Here is a 26951-nt window from a genome sequence, read left to right on the forward strand (position 1 = left end):
CATCTCTTAGCTAGTGATCTCCCTTTTTCCATATCCTTTTAAGTGGATTGTTTCCTGACTGAGTGTAGGCTCCTTAAAACCAGGGACCAGCAGGGCACGGTGGCTCGCGCCTATAATCCCAGCACTTTGGGACACTGAGGCGGGTGGATCGCTTGACCTCAGGAGTTTCACACCAGCCTGGGCAACACAGTGAAACCCCATCTTTACCAAAAAAAAAAAAAAAAAAAAAAAAAAAATAGCTGGGTGTGGTGGCTTGCCTGTAGTGCCAGCTACTTGGGAGGTTGTAGTCCTGTAGTCCCAGCTACTGATACTTGGGAGGCCAAGGTGGGAGGATTGGTTGAGTCCAGGAGGAAGAGGTTGCAGTGAGCTGAGATCGCGCCACTGTGCTCCAACCTGGGTGATAGAGTGAGACCCTGTCACAAACAAACAAACAAACAAAAACCCAAAACCAGGGACCATGACAAATTTTAAAAATCTCTCAGCCCCAAAAATAATACTATCCACAAAGTCAGAGCTCCATTAATATTGGAATAAAGGTTAAAAGAGCCCAATAAGTAGATCAATTAATGATTTTTAAACAAGTGGCGGTCTCTCTGTCCTGGTAGTTTCAAGAAACACCACTCCGATTCCTATTTTGAAGCCGCTGGATTTTTTTTTTTTTTTTTTTTTTTACAGAGTCTCGCTCTGTCGCCCAGGCTGGAATGCAGTGGTGCGATCTTGGCTCACCGCAACCTGCACCTCCTGGGTTCAAGCGATTCTCATGCCTCAGCCTCCCGAGTAGCTGGGACTACAGGCGTGTGCCACCATGCCCGGCTAATTTTTTTTTGTATTTTTAGTAGAGACGAGGTTTGCCATGTTGGCCAGGTTGGTCTCGAACTCCTGAGCTCAGGCAATCCGCTCGTCTTGGCCTCCCAAAGTGATGGGATTACAGGTGTGAGCCACGGCGCCCGGCCAGCTGCTGGATATTTTGACCACCTCAAGTACGCTGAGCACGAAATCAGTGCATCTGGTAGTACACAGGAGCTTGAAATACTTTTTTAAAAAGTTGTTATTCATACTGAAGGAGTTTTTCCCTGTGGTCTGTAATCGCCACGTGCCCGTTCTGTATACAGCCAGCCTGGGTTTTTCAATCCCACGTCCCCTACCTAAGAGAACACCAAGGCTTGGAGTGAGTACAGCACAATCAGCTTCAGATGTTAAGCAAATATTCCAACCTAGAGTAGGAAAATGGAATATGGACGGGGCTTTATGAAGGTGCATGGTCAGGCAAAGGATCTTAGTGGATGAAAGACAGTAAAGATTCATCCCAACCAAACACCAAAAATGACACATATGTATGAGCAAAACATCAGGAAGAACACTCTTATGTGGAAAATATTACACGGAAAACAAAAGAAGAGTAACTTTTTCCCTTTTGGTTTATCCCACTCTGGTCCTCAGGGCGATAGCCACCACCTGACACACAGCGACCTGGGAAAGAGGGAAACTCAATCACTGCCCTCGCGGCCCGTGGGGGGGGGGAGCCCGGAAGCGCGCCCAGAGCCAGGTCCCGCGCGGGCGCCACCGAGCGCGGACCTCCCTCGCATCCTAGAGCGGCCGCGCGGGACCCGGCCGGCGGCGCACTTCCGCCCGGGAGCACTGTAGCCCCGCGGACAGCTGGGCCAGGGTGCGGGCCTGCGCCTCCCTCGGCTCCTGGCGCGGGCCTCGGGGAGAGGGTGAGTGCGGTAGGGCATACCAGAGGGGGGCGGGCGCGCTTCCTCGGGACTCGCCGGCTCGACCAGGCATGGCCCGGCGCTGGGGACCTAAGCCTGGGGAGCGCCCGGGAGCGAGGACGCGCCTCGTTCACCGCCCCGGGCTGGAGCCTCGGGCGCCCGGCGCCGCCGCCCACCCAGCCTTTTTCGAGGCCAACACGGTCTCGTGGGGGAGCCTGGGCTCTCTAGAGGCCGGAAATCTGGCCTCTGGCCCTGCCTGTGCCTTGGCCTCTTACTCTCTGCCGCCCGGCCTCGGTTCTTTCAGCTCTAAGATGGAGGACAGCGATATCTGCCCTAGGCACACCACAGGGTGATTGCAGGGTTGACACTGCCTGCCTGAAAACGAAGGAGCGCCGGTTCTCAACCCGGCAACCAGTAGAATCGCTTGGGAAGCCTCCAAATGCTGATGCCCCATCATCACCGGGGAATTGTGATCTGCGGCCAGGACCGAGATCCACGGGCCCAGAGTGAAATGACAGTACTGTGATCACGACTGGAATATGCACTTCGCCGAACGTGGATCACAGTCTTGAGAAAGCAAGCAGCTGGGTTTTTGTTTTGTTTTTTTTCCAAGAAGACAGGGACCTAATCTGGTTTGCTCGCATTTAATTCCTAGTGCCTAGAATGGTGCATGTCCCAAAACATGCACCATTGATTAAATAATTTCTGATTACTTCCCGACCTATTTGGAGGGTTTTCATTATATTTGTTTTAAAATTATTATGGAAACCTTCAAGTCATATATGAAAATTGGATAGTGTACTGAACTCCCAATTCATGATCAATTCTGTTTCATCTGTTACCCTCTCCCCCACTGTAGTATTTTAAAGCAAATCTGAAATGTACCATTCCATCTGTTACCTTGTTCATGTTTATAAGACACAATAACACCTTTTTAAAACATAAAGCCATTATCAGTGTACTTAGCACTTCATTTTACCCTCTACTATCCAGTCAGCATTTACATTTTCCTAGTTGTCTCTCTCCTCTTACCCAGTTTGTCCAAATCAGTATGCAAACAATCTACACACGTTATATTTGGTTGATGTCTCTTAGATCTCTCTTAATCTTTTTCTCTCGCTCTTTATTTTGTTCCCTGTATTTTACTTGAACAAGTCATTTGTACGGTTCACGTTTTCTACAACCAGGATTTTGCTTTTCCCATCTCTGGTATCCTTTAATAAGCAGGTATTTAGACCTGCAGCCTTCTTCAGGTCAGGTTCGATTTTTTGGCAAGAGAACTTAATGGGGGATTACTGTGTTTTTCACATTGTATCACACCAGGAGTTAGATAGCATCTTGCCTCTCTTTGTGGACCTTTTATGTACAAGTAGCACCGTAGGGTAACAATTGACCAGGGAATGCCAGCAAATACATGCAAAAGAAATGAGAGAATATCACCTTTTGGCAACCCCTAATGAAATAATGGATCCTGGCAATGATCACTAGCGGCTGTTAACGTCAGAAAGAGAGACAGCTAGACAATGCGTGCTGCCTAATGGGGTACTCCCATCAGACAGCACACCGTTTGTCTTATCAAGTATTCTTGGAGTAATGGGGGTGCTGTGTATAGATGAAACATGATTGCCTATGAGTTAACAGTTGTTGAAGTTCAATGATGGGTATATGGCATTGCATTATGCTAATCTCTACTTCTGTAGGTGTCTGAAGTTTTTCAGAATAAAACTTTTTTTAAAAAGATTGATTAGTTGAGTAGTGAGTTTAGGTCAACCTGATCCATACATTGCAGTTCTCTGTTAGCCTTTCACTAAGTGATTCTCAAATCGGACTCCATGTTAGGATCACAGGAGAAGGCTTTTTATTTTATTTATTTATTTTTTAATACTAAAACATGTCTCACTTGCAGAATTTCCTATCTAAATGTTCTGGGATGGAGCCCAATTATTGATAGGGTTTTTTGTTTTGTTTGGGACTACAGGTGTATGCCACCATGCCTGGCTAATTTTTTTATAGAGACAGAGTCTTGCCATGTTCCCCAGGCTGCTCTTGAATTCCTGGCCTAAAGCCATCCTGCCACCTCAGCCTGCCAAAGTGCTGAGTTTACAAGCAGGAGCCACCGTACCTGACCTTCACTGGTATGTTTTAAAAGCTCTCCAGGTGATTCTAATATGCCCCCGGGGTTATGTACTACTGATCTAAATCCATTATTTGTTAGGGATGACAAAGTGATTATATTCTATTATTCCTTCTGCGGTTAATTTGCCTTTACAAATGTTAACTTTCTGCATTCTGTTTATTCTTACCTATCTTGCAAATCAATAAGGAAGCCTCTGCAAATAAAGCTCCTTTCTTATCAGAGGAAGACTTGATCTTGGAGGTGATAATGTAGAGTAACACATGAAAGGGATGTTAGCAATAACCTCAACGCTATGCTTAAGGTAGAGATGCACCACCTTATGTATGAGGGTTGGGGGCAGGAAATATGGGGAGGGGCTGTTTCCCAAAATGTAAGGGAAGACTAGGTAGTGTGTAGTTAGAGGAGCATGTTTGGCCATATGACACATTTCCAAAAAAAAAAAAATCATCAGCATTAAGTAAATATAAATTTTTAAAAAATAAATAAAATGCCACTCATTGAAACATAATGCAAAAAATTTAAAAGAAAAGTTAACCCCCCGCACAGCCCCCACCCCATCACTTTAATTACCCCTGAGATAACCCATATTAACAGGATGGTGTGTATCCTCTCCCACATCAGGCTTTCTCTGTCTTACGTAAATGTAGGGGTTTGGGGTATTGTTATAAAAACGAGATCATACCATAGCCATCTGTAACTTTTCTCCTTGTCATCCCTCCACAACAGTAGTTACAGAAGACTCTATTAGCTGCAGAATAAATAGTTGATAGACTAAATAATAGCACAAATGTACAATAAAATATTCAGCCATTTTCCTATTGACATTTTTAGATTGCTTTCATATTTTAGCCATCTTGAGAGCAACACAATACACGTCATTTTACATAGCTCTTTATTATTTGGGTAGATTACCAAAAATGGGATTACTGGGTGAAAGCATATAATTATCAACAGCATCATTATTACTGGTAATATATATTCCAAATTATTCTCTGGAAGCCTAATCGCTATTCATAACTTTGTCACCATTAGTTTGTGACAGTAGCCATTTACCGTCATCCTGGTTAGCACTGACTAGCATTGCTCTATTGATATTTGCCTGCCAGCTGATGTGTGGTAAATGGTCTCTCTTTTTTTGTTTGTTGTGAGAGTGGGTCTTGTTCTGTCATGCAGGCTGGAGTGCAGCAGTGAAATCACAGCTCATCGCAGCCTTAACCTTCCAGGTTCCAATGATCCTCCTGCCTTGGCCTCCTGAAAAGCTGGGACTATAAGCACATGCCTCCATGTCCAGCTGATTTTTGTTTTTTAATTTTTTTGTAGAGACAGTGTCTCACTGTGTTGCCTAGGCTGGTCTCAAACTCCTGGGCTCAAGTGATCCTCCCACCCCAGCCTCCCAAAATGCTGGGATTGCAGGTATGAGCTACCGTACCCAGCCTCTTTGTTCTTTATTTTGCATTCCACTAACTACCTGGAGACTGAACCCTTATCTTTTATTTATTAATTTAAATTTTTTAAATAGATACACGATAGTTATTTGAACCCTTTTCATGCTTATAGGCCATTTGGATTTCTTCTGTGATTCATATATATACATATTTGTGTATATATGTGTATATATGTATATATATGTATATATGTATATATAGAGACACATATATATATATATATCCTTTGCCTGTTTTTCTGTTGCACAAGTATTTTTGTATTTTGAATGCATTTGCATAAACTTTTTTTTTTTAGGAGCATTAACCCCCTGTCATAAGGGGGTCCAAACTGTTTTTTTTCAGGTTTTTTTTTCTTGTCCTTTGACTTTATGAGTCTCGATATATAAAAAAGATTTTATTTAGTGAAAATGTCTGTTTTTAAAATTTCTGGATTTTATGTCTTGCCAGTAAGGGCTTCCCATCTCCACAGTTAAATGTATAAACATTCTCCTAATTTTTTTGAACACGTTATTGGATTTTTTACATTTAAATTTCTTAACTACGTGAAGTGTATTTTTATATACAATGCAAAGTGAGCATCTTTCTTTGCTTTTTTCTCTGCTAGAATAGCCAATTATGTCAGTGCCATTCATTAAAGAAACCACACTTTTTACATCTTTGTTATATACTGTATTGATTCCGATAGGTAGCTGGTTTATTTCTGAACTTTCCCTTCCCTTTTACCTCTATTTTTGTGCCAATATTATTGTTTGTATGTATGTATGTATGTATGTATGTATTTGTTGAGACAGAGTCTTACTCTGTCACCCAGGCTGGAGTGCAATTGTGCAATCTTGGCTCACTATGACTGCCGCCTCCCAGGTTCAAGCAATTCTGCTGCCTCAGCCTCTTGAAGTAGCTGGGACTACAGGTGTGCGCCAGCATGCACGACTAATTTTTGTATTTTTAGTAGAGACAGGGTTTCACCATCTTGGCCAGGCTGCTCTCAAACTCCTGACCTTAGGTGATCCACCCTCCTCAGCCTCCCAAAGTGCTGGGATAACAGGCATGAGCCACCGTGCCCGGCCTATTCTGTTTTAATTATGTCAGATTGCTGTAGTAAATGTTAATACCTAGAAAAGCAGGTCACCACTCACTGCTTTTTGGAATTTTCTCGTCCCTTCTCAGACATTTATTTTTCCTTCCATATGATTTTTGGATTGTTTCTGTTCCAAAATAAATCCCACTGGAAGTCTGATAGAATTTCCACCAAATACATCTACATTAGCTTAGGAAGGATGAACATCTCTGTGATATCAAGTTATCCTATCAGGGACATAATGTGTATCTTTTTTTCATGTGAATCTTTTGGGTGCTGTTCCTTTCCTGCTAACTTTATTTCTGGTAATTTTGTTTTTGCTCTTAGAATGGGTTTTTCCCCCATTTCTGTTTTTATCTTGTTATTGCTAAGACTGAGAAGAGTTACTGAAGTTTTTGTATATTTTATATCTAGCTGTCAGTCAAATTCTCTTAGTTTTTCTTAAGCTTATTTGTTTTCTTCCCTGCCATCAATGTGGATAATCTGTAATCAGTTATGTATAAATTTCAGTTCATTCTAATATATTCTGTTTGATACATATCTTCCATCTCAGAAGTATATCAGTGATGTCAGATGTACCTAGAAATAGTGAAAGGAATAGTGCCAGGAGTTGGAAGAAACCTGCACATTCAACAGGTTGTTGCTGATCACTTAAAATAGCAGAGTCCAAAGTCCTCGTGAGTCATGGACCATGTCATGTAGGGAGTGAGACATTTGTTCAGCATTATTGTGAAATATCAGCATGACTATAGAGCATCATAGAGCATTACTGTTATGATTGTTCAGAGAAAGGGCTGATCATTATGGGCATCAGAGACACCATATGGTGAGCATCATTAAATACCATCTCTTGCCCAGTATCTGAACTAGAGTTGTTGTTTAGTGTTTATTAGAAGGATTTTTTAAAAAAAATTAATAAGTAGAAAGTACAGAGTGTTCCCATGTAGTCTCTTATCCCTCACCTCTCAGTTTCCCCTTATTAACATCTTGCATTAATGCGGTATATGTTCAGAAGCTTAAGGGCTCATGAAAAAAAATGAAAAGAAAAATGTGCTACATGTGTTACAGTTGTTGAGCCAATATTGATACACTGTCAACTAAAGTTTACATTAGAGCTCATTCACTCTAGTGGTGGTTATTCTGTGTACAGTTGACCAATGTATAATGACATATGTCTGTCTTACTGTATCGTACAGAATCGTTTCACTGCCTTAAACATCCCCTGTGCTCTGCCTGTTCATTCTTCCTTCTCTCACCCTGTATCACTAGCAAGCACGATTTTTACTGTCTCCATAGTTTTGCCTTTTTGAGAACATCATATAGTTAGAATTCAGCTATAGTTTTTAATTGCCTGGGTTTGGTTACTTTTGTTTGTTTGGGTGTGTGAACAATTATACAAGATTTGTTAACTTGTAGTTTTAGCCAAGTTATTAAGACCTTACTGTGGATATGTGTGGAATACTATGAGAGACCAAGAATCCAGACTGTTCTAAATAACCAAAAAGTAATAATAGAGATAAATATTACAGGAATGTGTTTTTGGTACAGTGATATGAAATAATCCCCAGATGATCTTTCTGTTGCAGGGTGGAAGATGTCTATGGATGTGACATTTCTGGGGACGGGTGCAGCATACCCATCTCCAACCCGGGGTGCCTCTGCTGTGGTCCTTCGGTGTGAAGGCGAGTGCTGGCTCTTTGACTGTGGGGAGGGAACACAGACACAGCTTATGAAAAGCCAACTTAAAGCAGGTTAGTGTGCCTTCAGCTATCTCATTAAGATTTTTTTGTTGTTCTGCTTCATTTTCTTGGCTCTCCTTGGACATTTTGTTTAGAAACAGCCCTGATGGTTGCATCCCACTTCAATGCTAGACCCTGGTGAGACTTGGAAGGCCTGCAGGCATCTGGCCACGTCCACTGAACTTCATTTACTTATTTACTTGCTTTTCATTTATCCTGTAGATGCTGAAAGCAAGGATTCATGTAGGCTTGGGGTTTGGGAAATGTCGTGGGATACACCAGGCATATTAGATGAACACTGCCTTAGCAAGGAAGCAGTGTACATACTTACCTCCACCAGGAGACAGTTTTCATGAGAGGATGCAAAGGGTAGGAAATGTTTGGAGGAGGGAGATGCTGTTTTCCTCTTGGGGTTATCAGGGTAAACTTCTCAGAGAAGTTGACCTGTGGATTGTCAAAGGAGGAGGAGGAATTTCAGGGCTGAGGAGAAGAAGGGCATTTCAATCAGGGGGAATGGAGTGAGCAGAGGCCAGCACCTGGGAGATAGAGCAGTCCAATGGTGAAAAGCTTCAGCTCAGAGTCAGGCAGACCTGGGTTCTAGTCCTGGCTGTGTCTTGGGCCTGTGACCTTAGCATATCAGCAAACTTCAACTTTACTTTCCCGATCTTGAAAATGGGGATAAAAAGTCTACTTAGAAAGGGTGTTATGAGAATTACATGTAATCATTTATTCTCTGTGTGATTGCCTCTTTCTCAGTTAAATCTTAGCTCAGATGCCATCTTCTCAGAGGCATTCCCAAATCCTCCTGGATTAAGTAGTTCCTCTCTCACCCCAGTCATTCCTTTACTTTGTCCTATTTTTATTGACTTCTTAGCATCATCAGTATCTGAAATTATGTTATTTAGTTTGTTTCTGTGTTCTTTATCTCCCTATACTGTAAAGTACGTTCCATGATCATTTATATACCTAGTAGATGCCTAGTTATATCTGTTCAACTAGGCATCTACTAAGTATATAAATGATCATGGAACTTACTTTAGTGAATGGATAAGACGTTTAGCAACTTAGCACAGTGCCTCTCACTTATTAGGTCTTGATAAATAGTATTGAAGTCATTATTCCTACAACTCTTCACAGTACCTGGCACTTGGTGACTAAAGGAAAGATACTTCTAGTGTTCAGGGATCTCTTGGTCCAGTGATGGAAACTGACATGCAAACGGACAGTAATCAATCATATAATGTGATAAGTAGAATAATGGAAGTATTTTCTAAGTACTTTGGAGCACAAAGGAGGGGGAAGTTACTGACCATTCATTAATAGAAGGCATCCCAGAGATTGTTAACAGTTGAGCTAGGATCCAAGAGATTCATAGAAGTTTTTCTGAGAGAGAGGTAGAGATGGACATTGACGGAACAGACAACAAAGTGAGCAAAAAGTAAGGAAGTTTCCAGGAAAGAACTGGCATGTTGGGTAGCATTGAGTACTTGGCTAGGCTAGATGGAACTAAGAATGCTGAAAAGGTGAGGGCTGACTGTGAAGTCCTCTGTAGCATAGTAAGATATTTAGACTTTATTGTTCTACTGGGAAAAAGGAACCATTCATGTTTTTAAGGGGGAATAATGCAATCTTATTTGTGTTTTAGGACAGAGTTTTCTGATGGCACGTGTATTGGGAGAGAGAGAATAGCATCAGGGAGACCAGTTCAAGGCAATTGCAGTTCACTTGTATCAGTTCATTTTCATACTGCTATGAAATACCCAAGACTGGGTAATTTATTAAAACAATAAAATACCCAAGACTGGGTAATTTATTAAAACAAAAAAAAAGAGGTTTAATGGACTCGCAGTTCACATGGCTGGGGAGGCCTCACAATCATGGTGGAAGGCAAAGGCAGAGCAAAGGCGTGTCTTACATGGTGGCAGGCAAGAAAGCATATGCAGGGGAACCGCCCTTTATCAACCCGTCAGATCTCATGAGACTTATTCACTGTCATGAGAACAGCATGAGAGAACCTGCCCCCCATGATTCAATTACTTCCCACTGGGTCCCTCCCATGACATGTGGGGATTATGGGAGCTACAATTCAAGATGAGATTTGGGTGGGACATAGCTAAACCATATCATTCCACCCCTGACTCCTCCAGAACCTTATGTCCTCACATTTCAAAACCAATCATGCCTTCCCAGTAGTCCCCCAAAGTCTTAACTCATTTTAGCATTAATTTAAAAGTCCACAGTCCAAAGTCTCATCTGAAACAAGGCTAGTCCCTTCTACCTATGAACCTGTAAAATCAAAAGCAAGTTCGTTAATTCTTAGATACAATGGGGGTACAGGCACTGGGTAAATATACCCATTCCAAATGAGATAAATTGGCCAAAACAAAGGGGCTATAGGCCCCACGCAAGTCCAAAATCCAATAGGACAGTCAAATCTTAAAGCTCCAAAATGATCTCCTTTGACTCCATGTCTCACATCCAGGGCATGCTGATGCAAGAGGTGGGTTCCCATTGTCTTGGGCAGCTCTACTCCTGTGGCTTTACAGGGTATAGCCCACTTCCTGGCTGTTTTCATGGGTTGGCGTTGAGTGTCTGCAGCTTTTCCATGCACACAGTGTAAGCTGTCAGTAGAGCTGCCATTATGGGTTCTGGAGGACAGTAGCTCTCTTCTCACAACTCTACTAAGCAGTGTCCCAGTGGCTATGTGTGGGGGCTCACTCCCCATATTTCCCTTCCACACTGCCCTAGTAGAGGTTCTTTGTGAGGGCTCCAGCCCTGCAGAAGACTTCTGCCTGGACATCCGGATGTTTCCATACATCCTCTGAAATCTAGGCGGAGGTTCCCAAACCTCAATTCTTGACTTCTGTGCACCCACAGGCCCAACACCACATGTAAGCTGCTAAGGCTTGGGGCTTGCAGTCTCTGAAGCAACCGCCTGAGCTGTACCTTGGCCCCTTTAAGCCACACTGGGATGCAGGGCACCAAGTCCCAAGACTGCACGAAGCAGCAAGGCCCTGGGCCCAGGCCAGGAACCATTTTCCCTCCTAGGCCTCTGGGCACGTGATGGGAGGGGCTGCTGTGAAGACCTCTGACATGCTCTGGCAACATTTTCCCCATTGTCTTGGTGATTAACATTTGGCTCCTCATTATTTACACAAATTTCTGCAGCCAGCTTGAATTTCTGCTCAGAAAATAGGATTTTCTTTTCTGTTACATCATCAGGATGCAAATTTTCTGAACTTTTATGCTCTGGTTCCCTTTAAACATAAGTTCCAATTCCAAACCATATCTTTGTGAATACATAAAAGTGAATGCTTTTAAGAGCACCCAAGTTACTTCTTGAACGCTTTGCTGCCTAGAAATTTCTTCTGCCAGATACCCTAAAGCATCTCTCTCAAGTTCAAAGTTCCACAGATCTCTAGGGCAGGGGCACAATGCTGCCAGTCTCTTTGCTAAAGCACAGCAAGAATCCCTTTGCTTCAGTTCCCAATAAGTTCCTCATCTCCATCTGAGACTACCTCATCCTGGACTTTTTGGTCAAAACCATTCAACAGGAAATTCCAAACTTTCCCATGTCTTCCTGTCTTCTGAGCCCTCCAAGTCTCTAGGAAATTCTAAACCTTCCCATATTTTCCTGTCTCCTTTTGAGCCCTCCAAACTGTTCCAGCCTCTGCCTGCTACCCAGTTCCAAAGTCATTTCCACATTTTCAGGTATCCTTATAGCATTATCCCACTCTACCAGTACCAATTTACTGTATCAGGCCATTTTCATACTGCTATGAAGAAATACCCAAGACTGAGTAATTTATTAAAAAAAAAAAAGAGGTTTAATGAACTAATCACAGTTCCACAAGGCTGGGGAGGCCCCACAATCGTGGTGGAAGGCAAAGGCAAAGGTATGTCTTACATGGTGGCAGGCAAGAGAGCATGTGCAGGGGAACTCCCCTTTATCAAACCATCAGACCTCGTGAGACTTATTCACTGTCGTGAGAACAGCATGAGAAAACCTGCTGCCATGATTCAATTACTTCCCACCGGGTCCCTCCCATGATGTAGGGATTATGGGAGCTACAGTTCAAGATGAGATTTGGGTGGGGACACAAACCATATCATCACTGTGTATATGTGTGTGTGTGAGAGAGAGAGAGAGAATGAGGATATTGAAGTATAGAGATGGAGATGAGAGATTCAATTTAAGAGATACTTGTAGAAACAAGAGGAGATGGTCACTGAATGTCTAGTGTGTGAGGAAGTGAAGAATTAATACAAGTTACTGATGGTGATGTCCTGGACCTAGAGAAGAAGTCAGGAAGAGAGTTGTTGGAGGAAGGAGCTAATGCATATTGTTTGGGACATATGGCCTTCAGGTAAGTACAATTGAACCGTAATTATATACTGTCTTGTGTTGAAACTTTGAGATAATTCAGGTGCTATTCTTTGCTTTTCTTGGATCGTACAGAGATTCCTTTCATGAGAACCTTCATGAGAGCCCTCCGGACAGGCACAGGCCAGAGTAGAGACTTGATAGTTAACATTTTAGACAGTAGGAGTTGAGGTGGCAAGGTGTACTGAAATAGAAACAAGAGATTGTTAAGTGTGAGTACCAGAGGTTTGGCTGTGGGGATACATCTTTTTATTTAATACTTGTGTTAGTTATCTGATACTATCTAATAATGCATAACAGATTATAAATTTAGTGGCTTATTTGCATTTATTATCTCCTAGTTACTGTAGGTTAGGGAGTTCGGGCCTGGTTTAGCTAGGTTTTCTGCTTCAGGGTCTCACTAGGCTGCAATCTAGGTGTTGGCTGGGGTTACAATTTCATCAGAGGCCCAACTGGGGAAGATTCTGCTTCTCAGCTCTTTCAGGTTGTTGGCAGAACCCTTACAGTGGTAGGACAGTCCACCCTGAGCTCCTTGAGTTCTCTGCATTGTAGGTTTCTGCTTCATGGTAGCTTGCTTCTTCATAGCCAGCATGGGAGAAGGAGACTCTAGAGTAAGTCTGCTAGCAAGATGGAGTCTTATGTCCCATAACGTAATCTCATTGCATTCTTATGCCATATTCTGCTGGTTAGAAGCAAGTCACAAGTCCTGGCCACACTCAAGGAGAGGGGATTGTAGGACGTGAACACCAGGAGGTAGGGGCCACAGGGACCACCTAAAGTATCCACCACAAGTATATTTTATAGTACCTTTATATATGATTTTTTGTTTTTTGTTTTTTTTTTGAGACAGAGTCTTGCTCTGTAGCTCAGGCTGGAGTGCAGTGGTGCGATCTCGGCTCACTACAACCTCTGCCTCCCAGGTTGAAGTGATTCTTATGCCTCAGCCTCCTGAGTAGCTGAGATTACAGGCACGTACCACGACACCTGGCTAATTTTTTTTGTATTTTTAATAGAGATGGGGTTTTGCCATGTTGCCCAGGCTGATGTCAAACTCCTGAGCTCAGGCAGTCCACCCGCCTTGTCCTCCCAAAGTGCTAGGATTCAGGTGTGAGCCACTGTGCCCAGTCTATATAGGATTTAAATAAACAGTTGGAGTTGGGCACAGTGGCTCATGCATGTAATCCCAGCATTTTGGGAGGTCAAGGCAGGAAGATCACTTGAGGCCAGGAGTTTGAGACCAAGCTGGGCAACATAAAGAGACTCCATCTTTACAAGAAATAAAAAAGCCGGATGTGGTCCCAGTGGGAGGCTGAGGCAGGAGGATCCTTTGAGCCCAGGAGGTCAAAGCTGCAGTGAGCCATGATTGAGCCACTGCACTCCAGCCTGGTGACAGAGCAAGACCCTGTCTCAACAAATAAATAAATAAACATAAATGCATGCATTCATACATACAATTGATAAATCTAATCTTGGCCAAAAAAACCCAAAACAAAACAAAAGAAAACAAAAAAAAACACAACCCCAAAAGCCCAAAGGAACCTTTAGTTTACTACATTTCTATATGCTTAGAAAAAAAATTTCTGAGGCCGGACATGGTGGCTCATGCCTGTAATCCCAGCACTTTGGGAGGCCGAGGCAGGTGGATCACGAGGTCAGGAGTTTGAGACCAGCCTGGCCAACATGGTGAAACCCCATCTCTACTGAAAATACAAAAATTAGCTGGGCATGGTGGCGGGTGCCTGTAAACCCAGCTACTTGGGAGGCTGAGGCAGGAGAATCACTTGAACCCAGGAGGCGGAGGTTGTGGTGAGCCGAGATAGTGCCACTGCACTCTAGCCTGGGTAACAGAGTGAGACTCCATCTCGAAAAAAAAAAAAAAAAAGAAAAATTTCTGGCCTTAGAGAGGAAGGGGAGATAGTAATCCTAGAGCATTACCTGTGACTCTCTAGTACTTCAGATGCCCCTAGTCTCAAACTGGAATGCAGCACCCTCAGTACATACTAATTTCTCTCCATAACCTATTATGGACCTATCATTATTTGATTCAGTGAAACCCTTTTAGCTTGTACTACCTCTAGGGATAATGGATATATTACATAGTGGTGAAGTCTGGGATTTAATGTACTCATGACCAAATAATGTACATTGTACCCATCAGGTAACTAATTATCCCTCACCCCACCCCCCCACCCCCCGCCACCCTCCCACTCTTCCAAGTCTTCCATGTATATTATTCTACACCCTATACTTATGTGTACACATGAAATGATTATTAAAAGTATTATAAGAGCATGATTTTTTAAATGATATAAAAAGTATAAATGCTTATTGTAAAAATTCAAACAAAACAGAAAAGTGTAAATAAGAAAAGTCCAAGTCTCCCCTCATAGGTGAATTTTCTATGTACATAGATATGGTGATAGTATGGGAGTGTGTGTGTGTGTATAGTTCTGCATACATAGAATTATACTGCTCTTGGCATAACCTGCTTTTTTTTTCAACTGAGCAATGTATACAAACAATACATTGCAGCTTTTCCAAATCCAGTCAATATACCTATGTCTTCATTTTTAGAGAATGCTCAATATTCCACTCCTCTGTGGATGACATATTCCCCCATAACTTCCTTGTTCCCAAGGGAAAGGGAACTCAGGCATTTTTGTGTCTTCATTTGAAAGCTTCCTCATACCTTTGATAATTGTGGTTGCCATTCCTTCTCCCTTTGAAATCAGGTTTCTTGAAAAATGAAGTATTTGTCTCCTTGAAACTGTGATAACTGTAGGAAGCAGTTTTTCACTTAATTTGCCTCACTTCGAGTTCACAGGTTGTTTTGGTGTTCAGTTTGGCTTTGTTTTAGAGTGGATAGGGAAAGGGCCCAGAAAGTCAGATATTGGTAGTTTTTAGGCCACTGGGGGATCTGGACTCATTGACTGCTATAGTTCTATTTTTTTTTTTTTTTTTTTTTGAGATGGAGTTTCACTCTTGTTGCCCAGGCTGGAGTGCAATGGCGTGATCTCGGCTCACCGCAACCTCCACCTCCTGGGTTCAAGCGATTCTCCTGCCTCAGCCACCTGAGTAGCTGGGATTACAGGCATGTGCCATCACACCCAGCTAATTTTGTATTTTTAGTAGAGACAGGGTTTCTCCATGTTGATCAGACTGGTCTCAAACTCCCAACCTCAGGTGATCCATCCACCTCAGCCTCCCAGAGTGTTGTGATTACAGGCATGAGCCATTGCACCCGGCCCTATTGCTGTAGTTCTTTTGTCTGCAGAGTCCTCAGGTCACGCATGGAGGTGGCTTGGCAACCCGGACAGGGAGACGGGGGAAATGAGGAATTCAGGCAGTAAAAAAACAGCAAAAAGGAGCATATCGAGGAAACTTCTAGAGTGCCTCCTGGGGATTCGCAAAGTCCACAATCAGCCTGTGCCAATCTGTTGTTCTCTGTTGCTGGCTGGGCTTGGATGTAGTAATTCTGGGAAGACTTGCTTGGAGAACACTTGATGTTATAGAACAAATCACATTACAGTAAACTATTCCTGTTCTTTTATGGTATCAATAAACTGTTTCTGTACTTTTATAGCATCAAATGTTTAAAATAGGTGGGCCTTGAGCAAAGGACCAGAAGCCTCTTTTGCACTAGAAATGTGTTAATTTTTGTTGTTACTTTTGAAATGTCATGTGGTGTGTCTCAGAAAATGCTGATGTGGCATCCTGCCATATTCCAGCAATAAATTCAGTTTACCATTGGCTAAACCAAGTTATAACCTAAGCCAATATGCACTGAAAAAGCTGTTGTGTTAGTTCAGATTGAAAGGAAGAATGGACCCAAGTACCCTTACATAATAGCTTAGGGGATCGGCCCTCCTGCATTCTGCCATCTGTTGCCCACCTTCCTTCTCAGTTCTTCACCTTTTTCCCTCTCCTACCTCCCTTCTCCCTCCTCCTTTTCCCCTCCCTTCCTCACCCTTCTTCCTTTTTCTCCATCTTCTTCCACCTCACCCAGACAAGCAGGCCGTGACTTGATTGGTTAATCGCTGTCCAGTATAGGGAGTCCTTAAAAGGCAATTTTGAGTTCAGGCACTGGTCCAGTCAGTTGGAGCCAGTGGAACATTTTGTTTTCCTGGAATATATGTTTGCTTTCCTCAGAGGGAGCAGTAGGGGGCAATGTAATTGCTAGATGCTTTTAATACTTGAGGCCTATGTATTTAATAGTAAGTGAATTATTTTGGTACACTTGTATATTTTACTTGGTTTTTTTTGTTTTGTTTTTTTTTTTTTTGAGACAGTTTCGCTCTTGTTGCCCAGGCTGGAGTGCAATGGCACAATCTCAGCTCACGCAACCTCCGCCTCCCGGGTTCAAGTAATTCTGCTGCCTCAGCCTCCTGAGTAGCTGGGATTACAGGCATGCGCCACCACGACCGGCTAATTTTGTATTTTTGTTTAGAAGAGATAGGGTTTCTCCATGTTGGTCAGGCTGGTCTCGAACTCCCGACCTCAGGTGATCCTCCTGCCTCGGCCTCCCAAAGTGCTGGGATTACAGGCGTTGAGCCACCGCGCCTGGCCTACTTGTTTTTTTATGTGACAGAAAATGTATGAAAATACTCTGAAAGCTGTAAAACTATGTAATATGAAGATGTCTTATGAAAAATGTTATATCTTATTGAAACCATCTAGTGGGGCTAGGCACCATAATCCCAGCACTTTGGGAGGCCAAGGTGGGATAATTGCTTAAGGCCAGGAGTTTGAGACCAGCCTGGGCAACATAGCAAGACCTCATTTCTACAAAATTAAAAAAAAAAAAAAAAAAGAAAAAACAGGCATAGTGGTAGGGTCTGTAGTCCTAGCTACTTCGGAGGCTGAGGCAGTAGGATCACTTGAGTCCAGGAGGTCAAGGCTGCAGTGAGCTATGATCACACCACTGCACTCCAGCCTGGATGACAGAGCAAGACCTGTCTCTTAAAAAAAAAAAACTATTAAAAACGAACAAACAAAAAACCACCTGGTGAAATAAAGCCTGTCTTCTTGTTTTTGGAATCATGTAGCAAAATGTAAATGAATAAGTTTATGATGATAAGTAGAACTTTTAAATTCAATTTACTATTTTTAATGTAAATTGTTAGGCTTGTTTCAAATAGCTTTGTATGGATTTTTAGTTAATGAAAAATTTCCAAACGTATTTCTCTATCTCAATCAAAAGGGAGAATTACCAAGATCTTCATCACACACCTTCATGGAGACCATTTCTTTGGCCTTCCTGGGCTCCTCTGCACAATCAGCCTGCAGAGTGGCTCCGTGGTGTCCAAACAGCCTATTGAAATCTATGGCCCTGTAGGGCTTCGGGACTTTATCTGGCGAACCATGGAACTCTCTCACACGGAGCTGGTCTTCCATTATGTGGTTCATGAACTGGTTCCTACAGCGGATCAATGTCCTGCAGAAGAACTAAAAGAATTTGCACATGTGAATAGAGCAGACAGTCCTCCCAAAGAGGAACAAGGAAGAACTATCCTGTTAGACTCAGAAGAAAACTCATACCTTCTGTTTGATGATGAACAGTTTGTTGTAAAAGCATTTCGCCTCTTTCACAGAATTCCCTCATTTGGGTTTTCAGTCATGGAAAAGAAACGCCCAGGTAAACTCAATGCACAGAAACTTAAAGACCTTGGTAAGTGTTTTTTTTGTTTTCTTTCCCCCCCTTCTCATCGATAGGGCTCCTGTTGACTGAAGCTATAAGAAGTGTCATAGTAAGGCCAGGAGTGGTGGCTCACGCCTGTAATCCTAGCACTTTGGGAGGCCGAGGTGGGAGGATCACTTGAGTTCGGGAGTTCAAGACCAGCCTGGGCAACATGGTGAAACCCCATCTCTACTAAAAATTCAAAAAGTAACTGGGTGTGGTGGCATATGCCTGTAGTCCCAGCTACTTGGGGGGCTGAGGCAGGAGGATCACTTGAACCTGGGAGGTCAAGGCTGCAGTAAGCTAAGATAGTGTTACTATACTCCAGCTTAGGTGACAAAGCGAAACTCTGTCTCAAAAAAAAAAAAAAAGTGTCATAGTAAGCTTCCACTCCTCTATCCCAGGCCTAAAACTGACATTTTCTCCACTTAGTCCCTTTGCCCAAAGTTTGCTTATTAAGGAAAATCCATGGGGCCAAAAAATGCTATTTAGAGCAAAAGCCAAGTATACATTTGAATCCTGTCTTCATCTCCCTGGATTCACATTCTTAGTCTGTCTTCACCTTATACTATCTTGGTTGGCAAGGTGATTTGGGTGGTAGTGGTGGTGGTTTTAGGTCCAGCCTTTATTTTTTCATGTCTTCCCTTTGATACGTGTTTTTGATGACATCTTTGGTCTGAGAATTTTTGCCATCATTCTTAACCTTACAACTGCAACCATGTGCTTTCAGAGTTTACTTCTGTATCTACTTTGCTTACTAATTTAACCTTGATTAAATTAATTTGGTATTCAAAACCCTGTGCCTCAACCAGTTTTAGATATCAGGGTTCATCGTAGTTGAAAGCAAGCATACAGAGGTGGGCTTGGGGCCCATCTAAGGCTTCACACCTCCTCCATGCTAAGTGCTAAGCCAGCATGCATGAGGGGATCTTTTCAGTACCTCTTGCGAGGTAGAGTCCAGGTACATTATATCTCCAGCGTCACTGCCTTCACGGGCATGCTGTGGCAGTGCCTGTAAAAAGCACAGTGGCATTTTGTGTGTGTTTGTTTTTTTATTTATGTGATCTCTTCCTCAACTAAAACAAAATGCTAGATAATGAGGAAAAGTGACTTAGGCCAAGGATATTTTTATTACCTGAAAGCCTGTGGAAATACTATTATATTTGGAAACTTTAAACATGATCTGTGTTGGAATTGGTGGTCATACTATACTAGTTTGTAAGTATTGTCCATAGTGATGATCAGGTCTTACTTTAAATTAATACGAGATTTAAGCCCACTTTGATAAATGTGGAACTGCCCCTGTCTGCCAAGAAGACTGATAATGTACAATTGCCTGAAAAAATGCTCCTTGATCTTGTAATACAAACAATCCTGCTAACAATTTTTTTATTAAGTTACTTTGTAGGTACTTGTTTTGACTAGGTGTTGATTATATCTTTTTTTTTTTTTTTTTTTTTGTGGCAGTCTCACTCTGTTGTCCAGGCTGGAGTGCAGTGGTGTGATCTCAGCTCGCTCACTGCAACTTCTGCCCCCTGGGTTAAAGCAATTCTTGTGCCTTGGCCTCCCATATAGCTGGGACTACAGGTGTGCACCACTACTCCTGCCTCGGCCTCACAAAATGCTAGGATTACAGGCATGAGCCAGTGCACCCAGCCTGACTATATCACTATTTAAATGCACTCTCAAATTTTACCCAAAGGTGAGCTTATTAAATAAAGCACTCTCAAAAACTGTTGTTTCTGTGCACAGCAGAGAATCAAGAATGTTACAGTGACTACAATAAGGTCCTAGTGATACTTAGGAGACTAAAACTTGTCTGACATGTATGCATGGGAAATGTTTTAAGTACTAAGGCATTGCTAATATCAATCAACACTGAAATTTTGAAAATGTATAAGTCCAGTTTTCCATGAGTAGTAAAACATTTATAACAATTATGGATGCCTTTTCCATTAGCTATTTGCAATGCTGTTAAAATAGACTCTTGAAAAGTCATAAATTCCATTCCTATGATGTAATGTTATCTGCCTTCATCATTAGGTGTTCCACCAGGTCCTGCCTATGGGAAGCTGAAAAATGGAATTTCTGTTGTTCTGGAAAATGGGGTTACAATTTCTCCCCAAGATGTCTTAAAAAAGCCTATTGTTGGAAGAAAAATCTGCATATTGGGTGACTGCTCTGGGGTTGTGGGTGATGGAGGAGTAAAGCTGTGCTTTGAAGCAGACCTGTTGATCCACGAAGCAACCCTGGATGATGCCCAGATGGACAAAGCAAAGGAGCATGGCCACAGCACACCACAGATGGCAGCAACATTTGCAAAGTTGTGCCGTGCAAAGAGGCTTGTTCTGACTCACTTCAGTCAGAGGTACAAACCAGTTGCCTTGGCCAGAGAAGGAGAAACAGATGGCATTGCAGAACTAAAAAAGCAAGCTGAATCAGTGTTAGATCTCCAAGAAGTGACTCTAGCAGAAGATTTTATGGTGATAAGCATTCCAATCAAGAAATGAAACCAGTGTTCCTGAGTGCACACTGACATGTCTGTGAATATGTTACTGAGCCTATAGCCCAGTTTTTTTAATTTCTTGTTTTAGTCTGAAATTATTTGGGCCCTAATAATCCTAAAAAGAATGGAGCTGCATTGATGAATTGGCTCAGTATTTAAAGGGAGCAAGCTTTTTGATAATAAATCTTTTTAAGAGAAAAAAACCCCAGCATCCTTTTTGAAGTCCAGATTTGTCAAAATGATAGACTATTCAGGTATACATCTTATTTTGTGCTACTACCACAGATAGCCAATATTCCATGCAGTCCTGGGCTTAGCTTCTGCCCAGCTTTATTGCTGCTATTGGCAAAGAGCACAGGACTCAGCCCTCGTGGCTAAAAATGGTATTTTGGCAGTTTGTATTGAATCTGTTTGTGTTATTAACAGAAGAGGGAGAAATGTCATGAGACGTTGGACGGCAGGATTGATGATAGCATGACCATAGCTTTGCTGGAATACTGAATGCAGGGTTTGGCTAGGTGTTTATTTTAACATTTTATTAAACTTTCTATTTGGGTCTTAACCCATGGTTCTCAGCTGGGGTGACACTGCTCCTCTAGAAGCAGGTTTGAAATTATGAGTATGTTTTCTTGTCGCAGTGACTGAGTACAGTGGTGGTAGTGGTGGTACTACTACTACTGGTATTTAGTCAGCAGGGATCAGGGATGTTAGCTGTCCTGCAAAGTTTTGGTCAGTCATATACAATAAAGAATCATCTCACCCCGAAATGCAAATTGCAGGCCCATTGAGATACACAGCAAGTTAGTTTATACTCTTGATGTGAATATGGTTTACCAAAATTAGTGACATAATGAGTGGAATTACTAGGTAAGTCAAATCCTAAAGAGTGAATATGTTAGAATTGCAATGTCATACCAAATAACATTCAAAAGAAATGAGCCATCAAGTGAAGCTTATGAACCTGGAGGTAAAAAATGCTTATCTGTTAAACTGAGGTTTCATTGACGTGTCCCTGTTAATAAACATTATTTGCCCCACAATGTTTCTTAAAACATGCTCCATGGAAAGCTAGCCTTGAGTGCTGATTCACTCAGAGGGGCTCCTCAGTCAAATCAGTTTGGGAAACACATTATTGCTGTCTGTCCTTCTAGGAGTGGTGTAGTGTCCATCAACATACTAAAAACAGTATTGCTTCAAATGATCATAAACCAGTGTTTGATGCCAGAAAGACCTGATCCCAGAGTCCCATTCTCTGATATGTGGTGGTACCTCTGTGTGGTCTGGAGCAGGTAACCCACTCTCTGAGTTTCTTCAGCTTGTTCATTTCAAAAATGGGAAAAACAGTAAGACCCATGTCATAGATTGTTAAACAAGACAACATATATAAGGAGCATAGCACATTGCTTGAAGGTGTTGAGAAATCCTGCAGTACAGAGGCCTGTCAGTTCTGATGAACCCTGTTCTCAGTCCTATTTCACCAGGTACTACCTGTTAACATCTCAGGAACCTAGAGAGCTTTACAGCACACATATTTAGAAACACTGTTGTAGTACGTACTGTTCAATTCCTCTGGGTTCTGGGGCTTCTTTGGCCAAATTTTTTGACTCCTGGCTAGTTGTGGAGACTCCAAAGTAGTGATGACTGGCTGGGGGCAGTGGCTCATGCCTGTAATCCCAGCATTCGGAGGCCAAGGCAGGCGGATTGCTTGAGCCCAGGAGTTCCAGACCAGCCTGCACAACATGGTGAAACCCCATCATTACAAAAAATACAAAACTTAGCCAGGCATGGTGGTGTGCCTGTGGTCCCAGCTACTCAGGAGGCCAAGGTGGGAGCCTGGGGAGGTTGAGGCTGCAGTAAGCTATGATCGTGCTATTGCACTCCAGCCTGAGCAACAGAGCAAGACCCTCTCTCAAAAAAAAAAAAAAAAAAAAAGCAAAAAACAATGATCAAAATAGGTCTGGTTACTTAAGATATGATCATTCTGATGCAGTCTCTAGAATGGTCTGTCTTACTGTAGACTCTGCCTGCAAAAAGTGCCAAATTTTGATCATGGATAAAGCATGCCATGGTTTCTAAATTCAATTCAAATAAGCATTAATTAGACATCTAATGTACCTAAACTTGTGCAAGAGGCTAGGACTCTAGGACTAGAATGGCTCAGATGAGTATCTCTAATGCATGAAGCCCCTGAGGATAGAGATTATGTCTTAGTCACTGCCACATCCTTAGAAATGTCCACCTAGAGCTGAGTGCGGTGGTGTGTGCCTGTAGTGCCACCTACTCAGGAGGCTGAGGTGAGAGGATCACTTGAGTCCAGGGGTTCAAGTCCATAGAGACATAGCAAGACTCCATCTTGGCCAGGGGCAGTGGCTCACGCCTGTAATCCCAGCACTTGGGGAGGCCAAGGTGGATGGATTGCTTGAGGTCAGGAGTTCAAGACCAGCCTGGGCAACGTGGCTAAACCCCCGTCTCTACTAAAATTACAAAGATTAGCTAGGTGTGGTGGTGCATGGTAATGAAACTAGCCCATTTCATTACTGAACTTACCAAAAAGAACTTAAACCACCTCTTTGGTGGTGCCCCATTCACTGAGTACTAAGTAAGTGCCAGATTTTATTGTGTTGGTAGTACATAAATGAATAGACAAATGGCAAAATTCCAGCCCTAAGCACACAGCCTAGTGAAAGAGACCAGTAGATAAAAGTAAATCTGTAGTTGCTTCACATGTTCTAACCTTGTATCCTGGGCACTCGAATTTTGCTGTTCCTGAGCATTGCTTGGTAGCTGACTTGAGCCATGCCCTTAGAATCAGGCTCTATAAATACATATGGGCTAAGCCCTCAGAGGCCATGGGAATGTGGAAACGATATATTGGGTCAAGTGTAGAGCATCAGTCCATGATGAGAACTTTTTCTAGACCCTCTTCTGGGCTAGAATTTGTTTTCAGTGATAGAGACATTCTAAGAATCTGTGGAGTTAGAATTAAGAAAGAAGTTTATATTGGACTTCTCGGAACCTGTAATCTACCCAAGGATTTGACTCTTAAGTGGGGAGGGTGACCATAATATGTATTGTGTCCCAAATTTATTTGATTACTGAATCCTCTTTTTGCCAAGGAAGATCTTGGAACTTTAGAAATGCCATTCTCCATACGTTGCAAAATTATTCTATTTATATTTTTTACCTGCAGAATTTATTGAGGTAATGATTTCCATGTCTACACTTAATGTATTACTTCCTTTGTCCTAAACTGACTCAATTGTAAGGAATCCATACATAACTACTTATTTTAGATTTTATTTTATTATTATTATTATTATTTGAGACAGAGTCTCATTCTGTATTTTAGATTTTAAAAAATGCACACTTGTGGCCAGGCACCATGGTTCACCTGTAATCCCAGCACTTTGGGAGGCCGAGGTGGGTGGATCACTTGAGGTCAGGAGTTTGAGACCAGCCTGGCCAAAATGGTGAAACCCCATCTCTACAAAAATTAGCTGGGCATGGTGGCGGGCACCTATAATCCCAGCTACTCGGGAGGTTGAGGCAGGAGAATTGCTTGAACCTAGGAGGCGGAGGTTGTAGTGAGCCGAGATCACACCACTGCACTGCCTGGGTGAAAGAGCAAGACTCCGTCGCAAGAAATAAGAAGTGCACGTTCTAATTCTCCAAAGTTGTTTACACTTGCCCAGATAGACCCTAAATCAGCTCTGTTTAATACTCATGCCTCATTAATGCACTTTTAATGAACTTTGAATTATAAAAGCAGCGTATGTTTGGTAGAGAATTTTTTTAAGATGCAATAAAAGAAGACAATTATTTGTAATTCCTTCACCCACAGAGAGCTGTTATTTCTGATCCAGTGGTCCCCAAACTGAGGGGTGGGTGAGAGTTACTCAGGGTGTGTAGGTAGACAGCGATCCTTAGGCTCTGTTTTCAAAGACTTAGGCTCTGTTTTCAAACGTCTGGGGTAATACCCAAGAATTTGCATTTTTAATAAGCCCCCAAGGCGATTCTGAGGTATATGAGTGGCAGACCATATTGAGAGAAAAAAACTGTCTATTCTATGCGTTTTAAAAGTTTTGCGTGTGTTTAGATATTTTGTATGTGCTTCTACCTATGTTTGTATGTGTGTATATTATACACATGTACACCTGTATATTTTTACATGTAGGCTGACCTCAACTGTTTTTCTCATTTAGCATATTATGAGGATTTCCCCACGGCATTAAGTGTTCTCTGAAAGCATGCATTTCATGATTTTCTATTATTGCATTCTATAGATACAGTGTCACTTAACCGTTTTTTCATTTGGAGGCAGTGAGATTGTTTTCCGTTATTATAAATAATACTATCATGAATATTCTTATGCATAAATCCTTGTATCTCTGAGTATTTCCTTCCTTAGAATTGATTTCTCTGAGGGTGAAAATCTGACTTCTTTTTGGAGGTTCTGGGTAGGAATTGCCCACTGGTTTCCATGCTCTTTTACACTCCTAGCAGCAGTGAATAGGAGTGGCCTGTCTTGGTATTCTATCTGGAGATGATATGGAGTATCATCAGCTCATGACCTTGCTAACGCTTCTTCCCCAAGACATTAGTCCTATGAAGATTATTTTCACCTCCCAGTGCAAATAACTTTGTTATGTCTTGCAAGTAGGATATATTGTGATTTCCTTGAATACTCTTATGCCAACTTAAAAATTTGGTAGTTTTTACTTCAGGGGTAAAAATCCTTACTGCTTCAAATATGTCCATGATAGATGTACAGTGAAGGTACTTTTTTACTAAGAAAGGTATAAATTTATCATGAAATGTGCTGGTTCTGTCCTTACTGATTGATGGATTTTTCAGGTAATGAATGAGTCAGTATTTTTCTTACATGGGAAGACTAAAAAGGAAGTGCTGGTAATGCTCTGAATGTTCCCTCTTGGCAGGATAAGAATAGAGCGGGGAGGCGGGTAAGATCGCAAAATTATTTTCTTCCTTAGTAGGAAGTAAACAGTGTCTAAAAGTGAAAAACAAATAGTACTCTAAGCATAGTATGTTTTTAAAAAGCAGAAGGTGGGGAGGAGAGACTACCAGATGAATAGTTAAGAGTGGAAGAAGGGGTCAGAAGGGTCAAGGGGGTGGGGACAGATGGTCAGGGGACCGCTATTTTTTATAAGCCTAATAGTATTAGCACTATTTTACATTTTAAACCATTTGTGTGTATTCATTTAGTTTAAAAATTACATTAAAACACACACACAGATAAGATGCTGCTCTGAGTAATCTTAACAATTGCGTGTCTCCCCATGGGTGCTACAGGCAGTTAGCAGCTGCTCTCAAGCCTTTGTAACATTTCAGTCCCATTCTCCATACTGCAGTCTGAGTCTGTGTGTTTTGTTTTTTTCAAAATGCACATTTGAGTCTCACATTCCCCCTGCTTGAAACTTAATGGTCATTTCTTACCCACCTTCCCAATCTAATCTTCCTCTACACTTGTGCAGCCCTAGCCACGTGGGTCTTCTTTCAGTCCTTTGTCAGGGCTTTCTGTTGTCGCAAAGCCTTTGCAAGGCCTGCTCCCTCTGCCTGGAATGCTCTTTCTCCTCTCCCCAGGTTAACCCTTACTGGGCCTTCAGATCACAGCCCTATAGCCACAGCCTCAGGGAAACCTTCCCTGGCCTCACCACTAGGTAGCATATTATTCTTTTTTTTTTTTTTTTGAGATGGAGTCTCGCTCTGTTGCCAGGCTAGAGTGCAATGGTGCGATCTCTGCTCCCTGCAACCTCCGCCTCCTGGGTTCAAGTGATTCTTCTGCCTCAGCCTCCATATAGCTGGTACTATAGGTGTGCACTACCACGCCCAACTAATTTTTGTATTTTTGGTAGAGACGGGGTTTCACCATGTTGGCCAAGATATTCTTGATCCGCCTGCCTCAGCCTCCCAAAGTGCTGGGAACACAGGCGTGATCCACTGCGCCCAGCCGTATATTACTCTTATAGCACCTGCATCTGACCTTCCTGGTGCTTGGCACTTACTATTTTCATTTTGCTTCTGTGAGCGATGTTTCTCTTTCCCATTAGCACTGTAAGCTTCCCAAGAGCAGAACTGTGTCTTTTGTTTCCCTCTGTGCCTAGCTTGGTGCCTGGAACATATTAGGCACTCAATAAATAGTGTTGACTGGTTCAGTTTTCTCCGTCATCCTGTTATTCAGTTAATATGCAGTGCTTTGTTTTCCTAGGAATTCTTCCTGATTAATATTAAAAACAAACAAAATACCCACCCCTA

At 42.3% G+C, this 26951-nt stretch overlaps 1 protein-coding gene and 1 long non-coding RNA gene across 4 annotated transcripts; one reads left to right on the top strand and one right to left on the bottom strand.

Moving 5' to 3' along the window:
• Positions 1 to 1526: 1526 nt before the first annotated feature.
• Positions 1527 to 26943, top strand: ELAC1 (elaC ribonuclease Z 1). 3 transcript variants are annotated; one of them, XM_055368536.2, is made up of 5 exons: positions 1580 to 1715; positions 2017 to 3847; positions 7959 to 8123; positions 17696 to 18163; positions 20216 to 26943. In XM_055368536.2, exons 3-5 carry the CDS (start codon positions 7967 to 7969, stop codon positions 20680 to 20682), a joined length of 1092 nt encoding a protein of 363 aa, XP_055224511.1. In that variant the 5' UTR covers positions 1580 to 1715; positions 2017 to 3847; positions 7959 to 7966; the 3' UTR covers positions 20683 to 26943. The 3 variants fall into 3 exon arrangements, with proteins under 3 accessions (XP_004059475.1, XP_055224511.1, XP_018869612.1); XM_004059427.4 differs by lacking the exon at positions 2017 to 3847 and having other exon boundaries at positions 1527 to 1715; XM_019014067.3 differs by lacking the exons at positions 1580 to 1715; positions 2017 to 3847 and adding an exon at positions 12409 to 12478 and having other exon boundaries at positions 8064 to 8123.
• Positions 12473 to 22408, bottom strand: LOC134757378 (uncharacterized). The gene is made up of 3 exons (XR_010131243.1): positions 22236 to 22408; positions 17725 to 17940; positions 12473 to 12679 (listed from the first exon to the last, which is right to left on the bottom strand). It is a non-coding gene; the product is annotated as an uncharacterized lncRNA (long non-coding RNA).
• Positions 26944 to 26951: the final 8 nt, after the last annotated feature.

This window comes from Gorilla gorilla, chromosome 17 (assembly GCF_029281585.2).
Source record: "Gorilla gorilla gorilla isolate KB3781 chromosome 17, NHGRI_mGorGor1-v2.1_pri, whole genome shotgun sequence".
In the NCBI taxonomy this organism is placed as follows: Eukaryota; Metazoa; Chordata; class Mammalia; order Primates; family Hominidae; genus Gorilla; species Gorilla gorilla.